This window comes from Micropterus salmoides, unplaced genomic scaffold, assembly GCF_014851395.1.
Source record: "Micropterus salmoides isolate LMB-PRFRI ecotype aquatic unplaced genomic scaffold, ASM1485139v1 Ms_hic_scaffold_6, whole genome shotgun sequence".
Taxonomy (NCBI): Eukaryota; Metazoa; Chordata; class Actinopteri; order Centrarchiformes; family Centrarchidae; genus Micropterus; species Micropterus salmoides.
Window position 1 is genome coordinate 4,432,271 of NW_024044348.1, and position 14,902 is coordinate 4,447,172.

The 14,902-nt window shown below is 40.0% G+C and overlaps 1 protein-coding gene across 1 annotated transcript; it reads left to right on the top strand.

The window, feature by feature from the left end:
* The first annotated feature begins 475 nt into the window (after positions 1 to 475).
* Positions 476 to 14,902, top strand: LOC119889708 (potassium voltage-gated channel subfamily G member 4-like). The gene is made up of 3 exons (XM_038700503.1): positions 476 to 890; positions 5,934 to 6,776; positions 13,138 to 14,902. The coding sequence occupies exons 2-3, from the start codon at positions 6,018 to 6,020 to the stop codon at positions 13,978 to 13,980; spliced, it is 1,602 nt and encodes a 533-aa protein (XP_038556431.1). The 5' UTR covers positions 476 to 890; positions 5,934 to 6,017; the 3' UTR covers positions 13,981 to 14,902.

A 14,902-nucleotide genomic window follows, 5' to 3' on the forward strand; every position in this document is an offset into this window, starting at 1 on the left:
GGTGTAAATATGTGTCTGTATATATGTAGGCCTATATAAATATCTGTAAATATTGTTTTATTTTTATTCAAATGTTACAATATTTTAATGCACATTTAATTATCCATTAAGTTATGCGTGTGAAGCATGAAGGCACTACAACAGCATTGTATAATAACAAATTATACTACCTTGTGCCTTGTAAAGCTGTCAAACAAATATAGGGCAGTAGGCCTACAATATTCTCTGAGATGTAGAAATACTCAACTAAAGTACCAGTATCTTGGATTTGTGTAGTACTTGAGTAAATGTACTTACATTCCATCACTGACTGACGAAAATATCTACTTTGATCACAGAGTTGATTTGCCTTAACGCCGTTTTTTACAGTGTAGAAGATGAGAGAGATATGGGAGGGGTGGAGGGTGGAAAGAGGAGGAGGAGGAGGAGGAGGAGGAGGATGGTCCTGCTGTCAAACACAGATGAGAATACAGCAGCAGCAGGTTTCAGGAGGGCACCGCCGTTAGATAATCGCATTTATTCTCCCCTCGGACGCGGCGGGGACCAATGGAAGCGCAGCGACGAGCCCAGCACGGAGAAGAAATCATTTTTATTTAATTCCCTCCAACTCCGGAGCCGCCTGGAGAGGCGACGTGTGCAGACCGCTGATGCTGCACAGACACCCGTCCAACCCCGCAAACTTCAGACTGGATCTATAAACTGTATTAATCCTCCGATGCTCTCTGCAGGTCTCTGCCAGCTGCCGGGCGACTTTCAGCGTCGTAATTACACAGCAATTATACAATTATGGATTAATTAGCGAGAGAGCGGCTTCATTATAGCAACAGATGAGAGAATGTTAAATAACAGAGACGTTAAAGAGCTGAGGCAGCCCACCTGCGGCCTTTAAGGTGAGTGAATATATTACTGTTACAGGCTACACAGAAAGCGACGCACATAATATAATATCTTTAATTAGCAAACTGCTGCTCTAATTGTTGTTTCCAGTGAAGTCAAACAGAAAGATTTTACTCCCCTGCAGTGGTGGAAAGTAGCCTACTGTACTTAAGCAAAAAGTTTAGGTACTTGTACTTTACTTGAGTATTTCCATTTTCTGCTTTCTATACTTCTCCTCCACTAACCTACATCTCAGAGGTAACTATTTATTTTTTATTGGACTACATTTGTGTGACAGCTTTATAGCTTGTAGATTTAGATGAATAATACAAATATAATTTAATTATCAGAATCAGAATCACGTTTGTTGCCAGGTACATTTTCACATGAGAAGAATTTGCTTTTTGTATATTGGTGCTTAACAGTACATATAAACATAAAGAGATCCAAAATGTACAAGTATACAAAATAATACAAATTAATGCAAAACCACAACAAAAAAAAAACAGTATATTTGGGGAATGTGCAAAAATTCAAAATATGAGCAATAATGATGTCTTATTATCAGTTAGAGTAAGTAAGTATTGATCCACTAGCAGCCCAGCAGTAAAGTAATTAAAATGAGCTCCTCCTTTATCAGCTTCTGACCATTCAATTAATGAACACATTAATGCATAGATAATTATAATCCAATAATATAATATATCCAATATTCTGACAATCTGCATAGCAAGTACTTTTGCTTTCGGTACAATAATACTTTTGTATGTCTACAGTGTGTTGTAGTACAAGATCTAAGTACTTCTTCCACCGCTGATTTCCTGTCCAACAGAGTCTCATCTTAAAATAATTCAGGAGTAACATGATTTCTGTGTTAGATAAAAAGCAGACACAGAATTAAGATGAAACATCAAGGAAATCTTGATAATATTATAATTAAACAGTTATTTGTTATATTATCAGTATATGTTTGGAATAAGTCTGCATTCATTTGGAAATGTAAAGGTCGGTCATGGAAACATGCATGCTTCTAAGATTTTTTGATATCATACCGCCCCAACAAAAACCCAAACCAAACCAGCCAAGGTCAGTGAGAAAATGTGTTTATTTGTAAATGAATCTGCCCTTTAAGCTTACAGTGTGTGTTTTTATGTTATCATATATATATATTTGCGTTAAAAACTTGTTTATTAAGGATGTCAGCTTAAAAAGAAACTATCTGCTGAACTGAAGCTGTAGTCAAAGCAGCTTCTTTAGTTCGGTCGGCTGTTCGATGTCAGATAATTTAACCTCTCACCACAGCCAGTGAGAGTTTTTAAGGTCACACAGCAGTCGTGTGAGAGTCGACAGAGTCACACAAATCGAGGCCTGAATTGGTGTGAAGCCACAGGTGTCCGTACACAGACCCATAGGATGTAATGTGGTCGTATCTATTCTTCTTAAATTATTAGTCAATTAATCAATGAGTCAATCAACAGAAAACGTATGGCTGTAGTTATTAATAGCCCTTCACCACACGCATCAACCTCACTACGCACTTTATAATGCTCCAGTCACACCACACTCACTCTGCCTTACAAAAATAGATCAGCTCTGTCTCGTCAAAGTCCTTATATAGGAAAATCCCGCCACTCGGCAGCCATCTTGGTAACACCTCCGGGGAGTTATTTCAGAGTAACAAGATCAGGCCCCTCTCTAAATGAAGGAAGAGAGAGCCATAACTGCACTTTCACTGCTCACAGGGACATAAAAACTGCTTGTATAGAATCACCAGTATAATCTGAAAAAGTTTAATGACTTTGCCTCAAAGGAATGTTTAAAAAGCGTTTTCCTCCCCAGGTTGCACTTCTGCTACGCAAGCGCACAACACCGACTTTATTTTACGGCTCTATCCACAGCGATGTGACGGCATGAGTTCATCCCACCGGAGCGCTTTAACAAAAGCTAAGCTAACTGACGTTATGGATACAGTAAGCGTATACTGGATACATTTTCTAACATATATTATATGTTATATTATATAAGTACTGCAAATCCGCCTTCTCACGCAGTATTTTGGCGGACAAGTAGTGCATCTGATCTGGTCACACACCTACTCCACCTGCACCGCCACCACAACATCTGAAACTGTCCCAAACCTCAGCTGCGCTCTGACATCAGTGGAGCCACACAATTGGCTGAATATGTTTCCTGGCTCAGCTAAAAGCAGACGATTGGCTTTCTTGTGGGAGAGGCGGGACATGTGCATACAACCGCCATCTTTGGCATTACCTGCTTTCCCTGTAGCAGGGGTTTTCAAAGTCTGACACTATGGACCTCCCCTCAGACAAAGCTTGGGAGCAAAGCATCTTTAGTTTACTTGTTAAGTTTTGCTCAATTCCTCGATGCCTACGGGATCATTATATTATTTGATCCCATAGACGCTCAACATTTGAGCCAAACTAGCGTAATATTGCTGTTAGACATAACTTCTGACTACACCAAATAGTTAAAAAAAATGTCTGTCCTAAGGCATTTATTAGTTTATTAGCGTTGTATGGTGACTTGTCTTGTAATTTGAATTATTGGCACTTTGTTTTTAGCACCTTGGACAGTGAGAAACGGCATTTTGTTCATTTGTGCAGGCCTACCGTAAAACTTCAGGCTTTTATTTCACTCACTGAACTCCCCCTGCCTATATTTGGGACAGGCCTTTAATTCCTTTACCATGCCAGTAAATGAATAATGCTTTAGTGCTTATTGTTGCCGAGTGAATTGTAGAGAATCGATCTGATCTAACAATGTGTAGCATTTCCATATTGACACAAGTTTAAACATTTATATTGGTATGCACGATCTCAGCAGCTTAGAACCAAGCTCAAACAGGCGACCCAGCGGGCTTCAAGAGGTTTGATACATCCAAAGAACATCTATCAAACCAGACCAGGGGTCTAATTGGAACCTGCTATTATTTATCAAAACGTGTAGCCACACCAGGCCAGTAAAAGGGACAGGCGTCTAATTGGGACTCGGCTTTCAGTTTTAAGTTTTACAGTACTTGGTATGTGGATGAATGACAAGAAACAAACTTAACTCAGGGCTGGTCCCTGGCACGGGCGGGGAAATGTGAGAAAAGAGAAAGTGCTGTGAGTCGCAGCCAGTTTATGATAGTGGGAGTGTAGTTTGCAATATAAAAATGTAAACACTGAAGCGTAACCTTGCTCTGTGTGGGTCTGTGAGCTGCACTTTATTGGAGAGGCTGAAGGTAACGTGTTAACTGAAGTTAATATGTGTGAATTTGTGGTGAGAGAAGTGTTTTCAGTTAGATTCGGTTTCACATGCATGTCTGTCAGATGGTTAGAAGGGGAAAATACCCGCGGAGCAATAACGTAATGCACAGCAGAGTATAGGGCAGGTAGAATTAAAAATAATATGAATGTTCATTAAATGGCGTCTCTGAGATTCTGAATGTGCAGAAAGTTTTGAACATAAGCTGAAAACCTTCTGAAACACTGGAGCTATTAAAGTCCAGGATTTTAAAATTTATTTAATTAATTGAGGTGAAAAAAGGTGCCACATGTACATTTAAAGTGGTTACTTCCCTAAACAAAAGACACAAAGAGGAAGGAAGACTGAGTCATGTCTCAGCTGGGATATTACATGAGAAAACTGTATCTACAGGAAAATACAACAACACAGAATGCTTGAGAGCCGTACTGCAATATATATTCATATTCAGTCATATTTTTAGATTTTGTCACCAGCCACCTGAATTTTATGTTTCCCTTTGTATAAATAAAAACAATTTGACCATAAATTGGTACAGAACATTTCACCAGAATGCACAAAAGTGAGTGTTCAAGAACCCATACCTGACATTAATACTTGGTATCAGAATCAAATAAAGTCAATATCTTTCTCTCTCTCCTCTTTTGAAGCTGTCCAGGTATTTGACAGGTGTATTTAATAAAATAAACTGGAGGTGTGGTCTTACCATGGTGAAAGCTTACCCTGGAGATGAAACTGGAACCTAAATTAACTCTATAATAAAATATTTATAACTAGCTATATGTTTCTTTTGTATTCAATGCTTGAACTGAGAGCTCCCGAAAGCCACTGTATAAGTTGGACACCGCTGAACTCACGTACATATAAAATAATTAAATAGCAAACTTATTTTATATTGTGCCTTTTATAGATAAATACGGCTTGAACAAAATAAAAAAGGAAGAAAACCTCTAAAGCTCTAAACCTTTTATTTCACTCTCCTGGTAAGGTAAAGGTGTCCATACGCTGTATAACATTTTTTACTCTTAACTTTAGACCTTTGTAATTTTCTTCTCTGTCTTATTTTCTTTATCTTAGGTTGCGTTCTGCTCTCAGAGCATATGGTGTCCCCTGGGATACACAAATAGATAACCATCCTGCTCAAACATTTACTGAAATCTACACAAAATCATGGCTACGCAGTAAATACTATTTTTAGGCTCTGTTCCAGTTTGGAGTAATAAGTTTAGCGAATTGGATTGGGATACTATCTGGAATAACATTTTTGTTTCTTCAAAAAATTGTATCATCAGAAAATACATTACATTTATTCATTTATCTGGTGAAAATGAATTGCTAGGCACGTCGGTTGCTTCCAGTCTGAAAAGGCCTTAATATGTTTAAATTATGTTCCTTATACAATCATGGACAAAAATATGGGCACCCCCTGCATGTCTGTACATAATGCACTATTTCTCCCAGAAAAGTATCGCAATTCCAAATGCTTTGGTAGTCTCATGTTTATTTGCATTGGAACAACACATAAAAAAGAAAAAAAGTCTGAGACATTTCACACAGAACTTCAAAAAATGGACTGAACTTATGTTGAGTGTCATCTGCATAGAAATGAAAGTCAATGAATGGCGACCCCTACTGGAAAGCAGTGGACCAAGGACAGAGCCTTGTGGTACTCCTTATGAAATGTTGGTTTGTAACAAGAGACTCTGAACTTAGTGTGTTAACGGAAATATACAGTTTCACTAAGACTTGATGTAGAAAAGACTGACTTGTTTTTTTTTTTGTCATCACAGCTTCTCTGTGGATCCTCCTCCTAACCTCCTGTCAACTGGATACACAAGTACCTCTTCCATCCCGTCACACACCCTGAAGCCAGCATGCCCATCATCAGTAATACCAATCAGGACTTCAGCACCTACTCCATCAGCAGTGACGACAGCAGCCTTGACCGCTTCTTCACCGAGATCCCTGAGACTGAGACGATCAAGGGCGTTTACTTCCAGCGCGCCCAGCTGCTTCGTGACCCCAAAGCCTCGTACGTGGTCGACCACACCTTGCAGGTTCTCATCAATGTCGGGGGCAACCGCTACACCTTCCCCTGGAGCACCTTGGAGCAGTTCCCCCAGAGTCGTCTGGGACGTCTGCGCTTCTGCACCACCCCCGAGGAGATCGCGCGACTCTGTGACGACTACGATGAGACGTGTCAGGAGTACTTCTTTGACCGAAACCCGACAGCCTTCAGGGTCATCCTCAATTTCCTGGCTGCAGGCAAATTGCGTCTGCTTCGGGAACTGTGTGCTGTCTCGCTGCACGATGAACTTGACTACTGGGGCGTGGACCCGGGCCATATGGAGCGTTGTTGCCGTCGCCGCATGATCACCCGTGTAGAGGAGGTGACTGAGCGAGAGCGCAAGGAAGAGGAGTGGAGGCAGAAAAGGGTGATGCTGAAGAAAAGCAACACACAGGCTGAAAAGGGCCACAGCAGACTGACCTGGATTCTGCGAGAAGTGGTGGAAAACCCTCAGTCAGGGTTGGCCGGGAAGATGTTCGCCTGCCTGTCTGTGGTCATGGTTCTGATCACTGTCATCAGCCTGTGCATCAGCACCATGCCAGACCTCCGAGATGAAGGCGACAGGGTGCGTATGAAGCCAATGAAAAGCTGACAGCAACTTATCATCCTGTTAAACCTGTTTTTTACACATTTGCTTCATGTTTTCCAGGAAAGTTTCCTGGATCAGTGCCTTGTTCTTTTCCTCAGAGGTTCAAATCAGCACAAAAGGCATCAAGTGACACTAATGTTTAAGTAAATTAACCAAAAGTTGTGTCACAAACGGCTGAGTTACGAGGCAGAAAATGCAGTGTTTAGGGCCCTAAATGTAAGACACTAGATAGCTGATTATGATAATGATGTTATTGTATTATATTATTATATTATATTTATTGAAGCATAAATCCAGACAGGGTTCAGTAATCCAACATGGAAACAATTCTACAGACAAGAAACGGTGACGATACGACAAATGATGACGACGCCACAACAGGTAGCGGGAACCCGGACAATACATACAGACAAGCATAAGCAGGAAGGGGAACAAAACAGGTGGGACACATTAGAAGTAATCAGTATGACAGATGTAGCACGCTACAAATGACAGATGATTACCACACTAAACAGTGTTCCCCACAGAATTACAGACAGCCCGGGTGGCTCCCTTTATGTTTCTGCTCTGATTGACTTTCTCCATCAGCAGTACGTTTTATAAAGTCGCCAAAAAGACACACACAGGTCGTCTTCTTGATTTTCCACCTGGGATTACTTTTCAGCAGCAGATGTGTGCATGTGGAGGAGGCTTGTTGACGAGGTAGCCTATCAGGACGATCGCAACTAAAAACAACGTGGTAGCTAACGAATGACTCTGCAGTGGTGTGTTCACTGTCGCTTTACCTGGCTCGTAAAATATTCACCATGTCGGCATCTTGTAAATAAAAACGCTTTCTGTGTTTCTCTGCAAAGTGCTAAAATGGGTGGCCAAATATACCTGGGCGGCCCGCTCAAGTAAAGTAGAACAGCAAACAGGACAAACACGCAGAAACAAAGACCAAAGAGACCAAAACTGTGATAACGTTGATCTGTACTTCTGTGTTAATTATACTTTCTCAAGAAACTTATGATCGAAACTTTAAGCTGCCCCATCAGTATTGATGCTCTATATTATTAACAATGGATAAGTTGACTGTATTGTTAAATTGGTGTATTGTTAAATAAGAAGAGGGCTCAAAAAGAGGAGGCAATTAAAAGAGCACCAGCCAAACCTCAGTGAAAAACAACGTAGAAAACACGATGGAAATATGGTGTTTAATTGTTTATTGTATCAATTTGAGGTATGTTATATTGCTCCTTATTGCTTTACACAGACCTCATGGTTAAATCTTTCCATTGCATTGCATCATTGCGTTTTGTTTAATTGATTCACCAAACTATTCCACCTGAAAACTGTGATATCCTTCGTTTCCTTCTTAAGTTTAATGTGCTGATTGAAAATGCGCATATAAACAGTTGGATGGAAACCACATACACTTGGGAACTAGCTGGTGAAGAAAATGGCTCAGAGTCAGATATTTTTCTCAGGTGCTGGTGGAGACAAAAAGCTGTTGTTCCCCTGCAGTAATCTCATGTATGAATAGTATGAAAGAAGCTATAGTTGTCAGGGTTGGCTGAGTGCGTGTGCGGTGGAGCAGGTTCTTAGGACCCAAACGCAGGACAAAGGCAGGATCAGATTCGAATGCAGGTTTTATTACTCCAAAGCACACACACACACACACACACACACACACACACACACACACACAAGCACCCACACTGGCAGGGCCATTAACAGACAGAACACAGACATATAAAACCAGACGGAATAAACCAGAACCATGAACAGAGGCAGACAGATCACAACCAGATATACAAAAACACGAGTCCGGGCTAAAACTATCATATAAGATTAACCTACACAGAAAAGAACACAGGGAGACTGCACACAAGATGTCAGTGACAAAACAAACAGAAACTGGACTGAAAACCGAACGGTTAAAGCAGACTATAAAACTGAATAACACAGGTAACCTCCACAACAAGACACAGAACTGATAAGGAAGCCTGACTTCATACTACGGCTAAAATACAGCACTAAGAACTAAGACAAGATGAAAAAAAAGCAAAACAAGGCTGAACAGTGGAAACACAAGGCATGGAACAAGACAGGAAAACTGAACAACCATGAAACAAGAATCAGAACTCAACACAGACAAACTCAGGCCAGGATTACGGAACAGACTAACATCACACAACCAAACAGGGAGAGGTAAATAATCAAAGCAAGCAGGATTGCGACAATAATCACATAATAATGATTCAGTATAAACGTAAAAAGTTTACAAACAAGAGAAAGATGTTCAAAAATAATTTAGTAATCAGTAGAGAATCAAAAGCAATAAAAAAGTGACTCAATTATTGTAATTTAACAGTTTGCCTTGATAGCGATAATGATGTACCGTATATTGTTGGTTTTACAGCCTTTTCAAGGAAGAACAGTAAATAATCACAGCCATGAATTAAATGAACTCTTGCCTGTATAACATAGAATTAATAAATAATTATAAATAGATAAATATTATTCAAAATAGCTGAATTGATTGGAGACTGTCAATCACAGTGAAAAGACAGGGTTGATTTCAAAATAAAGTCAAAGCCAGGGTTATTGTAAACCAGCATGGGGTGAGGAATTGTTAACAAGATTGATTTGCCAATGTGAGTGTTAAATCATAGATTTCTGCAGGGATTCTTCAGGAGACGGGCTGTGGAATTGATTGTATAACTAATTGTCAGTGTGAAGAGTCTCAACTGGGCGATGTGTTTGTGTTTCTAAGCTGGAGATTTCTCCTTGATGTGCAGTCGATCGCTCTAATCAAGACAAGGGAAAAATCAAAGCATGGACGCGTTCAGCTTAGAAACTGAAGCGCACAAAACAATCTTTCATATGTTATTATATGTAATTTATGAGAGTTGAGACTGAACAAACATCTGGAGCTGTGTTTCTAAGTTTGGCTCTGAGGCAAAAGCAGAGCCAAGATTCCTTTTAATTTCTGGAAAGGGGTTTTGTTTGCAGTTTTGGCTTTCTGGCAGACGTGTAAAGTTAAATGTAGGCCAGCTTTTATTTTGCTTGACAGGCAAATAAGGCTGATAAAAATTAGATAAAGCTGAAAGTTGGCTTGTCAAAGAAAGCAAGTTTACAAAGGGACTAAAATTTGTGGTAAGTGACTTTCAGACAGAAGAAGACAAAAGCAGTTTTGCCAGCTGAAATAACTTCTGTCACTATCAGACTGTGGCTAGCTAGTTAATTAACAACACCCCTTGAGTTGGCATTAATGGCTCTTGTCTTAAATATGCATTTAATGTGACATAATTCTAATTCCACGCTGCTTAAGAAAAAATTAAGGAAAATTATTTATTTAGTTATTCTTGTATTTCAAGAAATAAATGTAAAAACCAAATTATTATTATGATTAAACATGTTTACTTTAGATTAGATAAGAGTTACTAACAACATTAACATTAACAAAAATAATAGATTTATGCTTTATTTTTAAACAATCTCTTTTAAACAAAGGGGATTTGAGGATGATGTGGATCATGGATCATGTCCTGTAAACGTCCCCAAATCCAGACATTGGCTTAAGCTCTGATATAGGGTTTAGCATTTTTGGTTGTAAAGTAACCAAAAAATTATTTCTTTTGCTAATGATTAAGCTAACTCTTTGCCTTAGAAGAAACGCTAGGTTACTACTGCAGGTGTGTTTGTATGTTGGAACAGAAAAAGCTATGTTTAATCCGTTCGTTGCACTTTCACGCTTGTATTTTTTTGGAGTGCTAAAAACCCTTGACCCTTGAGGCTAGGGGTGACCAGAGGAGAACAGGTGAAATTTGGGACAGTTTGGGGTAAGGCTGGGCGATAGGGCCAAAAATGTAATCACGATAACAAATCTCATTCAGTATCAATAATTATCAGGATAATTGTAAAATCATTATTTCGTTCAAGTTTAAAGGCAGATTTTTGCTCCCGAGTGAAAGTTTGAAGAAACCAGATGGTTAATTGTGGTTCTGGTCAGAATAAACACTTGATGGCAAACAGTGGATCACTTCACAAATCGGAGGCAAAACAATTATGATAAAATCTGTTTTCAGCAAATATGCATAAGTAAAATTAAATAAAGTATTTTTTCAGTCCCTTTTCCTCAACAAAATAAATATGATAATAGAAAAAATATTGAATTAACAATACAAATTTATTGAAAATTTGTTATATTGTTATAATATTGTTATATTGCGATGATTATCATTATTGTTTTATTGCCCAGTGTTAGTTGTTGGGGGTGGGCGTGGCCATTCAGTGTCAACGACATCAAAACTCAACGCTAAAATTAATTATTTTTGTTCATCAAGTCAACTGTCTGTCATTAGGAAAAAACAGAACGACGTGTTGTGTAAATCATGATCTGTTACATACAATTTATTTAATTAATTTCATCAGCGCTGTCACATCTTTCTGTGCAACAAATGTCAGATCTCTCCTTCTCTGTGGCTGCCTGCAGCTCCCCTGTCCTCCGTGACCGTAACTTTCATCTACACTAGAAAACAGAAAGAGGAAAAGAGCATCCATGTTACTTTAGCGCTATAACAACACTGAACACAATGTCCAGATACCCTGCAGTCCCTGCTGTAGATGGAGAGCTGAACATTGCCCATCTGTGGGAAACATTAAATAACCATAACCATGTAAAGTATCAGCAAGCCAACTAACCAGAGTATTGTGTTAATGTGTACTGTGTGTTATGTGCTTATTATGTTCCAGAATAGAAATAGTAAATTGTTGAAATTATGTAGTAAGTTAACTCCTTCACAAACACTTAATTATTTTCCCTCTGGTAACACAATATGCACACTTCTAGATTAAGTATTGATTTTAATACTGAATTGAGTGTGTAGGTTTTAGTGGCGTCTAGTGGTGAGGGTTGCGAATTGCAACAAACGTCTCACTGTGCATTCACGTGCTCCTCTGGACAGAATAAGAACGTTATTATAAATGTATTAATTCTAATGGCAATTGTAAATTCAGCAGAAAAAAAACCTAACTTTGTACTTTTTCTCCATGAGGTTGTACATTACATCAATTTAATTTCCAAATCCAACAACAAAAAGGCTGAAAACTTTCAACACATCTTATAATATCTGTATATAATATAGACTACACAGTAGTGTTGTAGTCTAGACCGCCCAAACCAAGACTAGAGTTTATCAAGACCGAGACAAGACCGAGACTTTTAGGGGCTGAGACCAAGTTCAGACTGAATGTGGAACGAGATCATAGATCTGAAAGATCCACATTCCCATTAAAACACCCACATACAAACACTAAGAGCTGAAATCAACGTAAGCATCTTTATTCAACACTCCTTTTGCATGCGGCCCATCACAGGGAGGGGGGACGGTCGTTACGGTAACAACACATTTTTAATTAGTTATTGGTTGCATTTGAAGCAATACGTTGTGCATCCAATCAAAGTTAAGACGTTAACAAATAAATCAGACAATGCAAAAGCAATTTATTGATATTCCCAAAGTTATGGTTTTGAAAGAATATTATAGCGTTTCTAAATAGCCGGCTACTTGAAATAGACCCGCGAGGAACCGCAACATGCACACAGCTGTCAGCAGCTAAACTCTACACCGGTGAATGAAAGGTGAGGGCGAGAGAGCGAGAGAGAGAGAGAGAGAGAAAACAGCCCTAGTTTATATTATTATTAAAATAAAAACATGAAAAATTCACAATACAAAATCATATCATGATAAATAATAAATATAAAAATATATATATAGCTTTATTCTAACCTTAAGGTCTCACGTCCAATGTAAAATAACCCTGATGACAATATCAAGAAGTATGTTCTCAGATGTTGAGGACAGTGAGGAAGTATTCGGATACTTCACTGGAGTAAAAGCTTGGTTGTTGTGTCCAACAGGTAACAGTTATTAACAAACATGACAATTATTGAAATCATTCAAAGGAAAAGCAGCAAATCTTGTTGGAACCATGTTGTGTTTTTACATGAAAAATTACTTCAAATCAAATTCAAGATAGTTGCCATTAAATTGGTTAATTATTACTGATAATCAATAATTGATTATTAATTATTATCAATACATTCTATTTTCATATGTTTTGTATAACTAAAGCTGTCAGATAAATATAGTGAAGTAAAAAGAACAATATTTACCTCTGAGATGTGGAAGTAGAAAGTACCTCAAATTTGTACTAAAGTACAGTACTTGACTAAATGTACCACCACTGCTCCTGCAGGAGACGTTACACTCTCACAGGCTGCTAACCATCGTGACGGTTGTGAAATTGGTGCAGTGACCCTTTAAAGGTCGTGTCTCTGTGTCTGCAGGGCGAGTGCTCCCAGAAGTGCCGCAGCATGTTTGTGGTGGAGTCCATCTGCGTGGCGTGGTTCACCTTGGAGTTTGTGCTGCGATTTGTCAACGCTCAGAGCAAGCTGGCCTTCGCTCGCGGCCCCCTCAACATCATCGACGCCATCGCCATCCTGCCGTACTACGTGTCCCTGGTCGTCGATGTGAGAGATGAGTCACAGGAGGATGTCATCATGGGCGCCGGCAGAGGCTATCTGGACAAACTGAGCCTGATCCTGCGCTTGCTGCGGGCCCTGCGGATCCTGTACGTGATGCGGCTGGCTCGCCACTCTCTGGGCCTGCAGACGTTGGGGCTCACCATGCAGCGCAGCATCAGGGAGTTCGGCCTGCTGCTGCTGTTTGTCTGCGTGGCCGTGACCCTGTTCTCACCTCTGGTCCATCTAGCGGAGAGTGAACTGGCGCCATTTGCCGCCACGCACCACCAGCACAGCTTCAGCAGCATCCCGGCCTCCTACTGGTGGGCCATCATCTCGATGACCACGGTGGGCTACGGCGACATGGTGCCGCGCAGCATCCCCGGACAGATAGTCGCACTGACCAGCATCCTGAGCGGCATCCTCATCATGGCGTTCCCCGCCACGTCCATCTTCCACACCTTCTCCCGCTCCTACCAGGAGCTCAAGCTGGAGTATGAGCGGCTGTGGAAGGAGGAGAGAGGCGAGGAAATAGCCGCGGAGTCGGAGGAGAGTTGGTCCAAAGTCGATCTGTCACCAGATGAGCTCACGTCTGTGTCCAAGGAACACAATGACGGGCGGATGTCCAGCAGGAATCATCCATCCACACTTCCATCTACAGCTTTCTGACGGACCAGGAAAAGCGCAGGCAGACACTTTCATCCACTCAGTACATGTTAAAAATGGTGACAACACACTCTCTCCTATATAAGCACATTTAGACTCTAAAGGACTGTTATATTGTGTTACACTTTATTTATATTTTGTGTTCTGGATTCATGCTTTAATAGCTTTCAACAAACTCTATCTAGCACTTATGAGGTTAAACTAAGCTTTTTTTCCCATTACGTGCATCACGACATAATAAACCTTTAATGACGATTTGAACAATAGGGGAGAGCGGGGTGATTTGAGCCTGCGGGGAAGTTGAGCCAGCCCTTGTTTCTCTGCAGCCATAGACAAAATTGGTCATCCAATTTACTGACCCTGTGAGGCCCGTGGAATAAGTGATCACATTTTATGTTCAAGGAGTCATGATTCTTGTGTCTGAACAATTACAGACAAGTTTGAAAAAATCTCACACGTGTTAGAGCTTTAGGAATATGAGGCTATACTGTTAGCATGACAAAAGACCGGGGGGAAGTTGAGCCAGCTATTTTACAGTGATTCCGCACTGCATTCTTACATTTTTATCACCGAAGTGAATTTTAGACCAGAAACCACCATGCCATGCTTCTGTAAATGGAGGACAGACAGAGCTTCAACTCCTCTTGTGGATTTGGACACAGCGGTTGGAGAGGTATAGAACGGGAAGTCCATACGTCAGGTGGGATAGGAGATCAACAGGATGACTTTAAAAAGTGATAAATTGATATAAACCAAATAGGAGACCCGTCAAAAAGTTCAGTGAAATGTTATGAACTAACATTTCAGTTTGCATGATGAAATTTCATTAGGGATGCACCGAATGTTCGGCCACCGAAATTAATTAGCTGAAAATAGAAAAAAAAAGTGCTTTCGGTGTTCGGCCTAATACATCAGAAGAAATTTT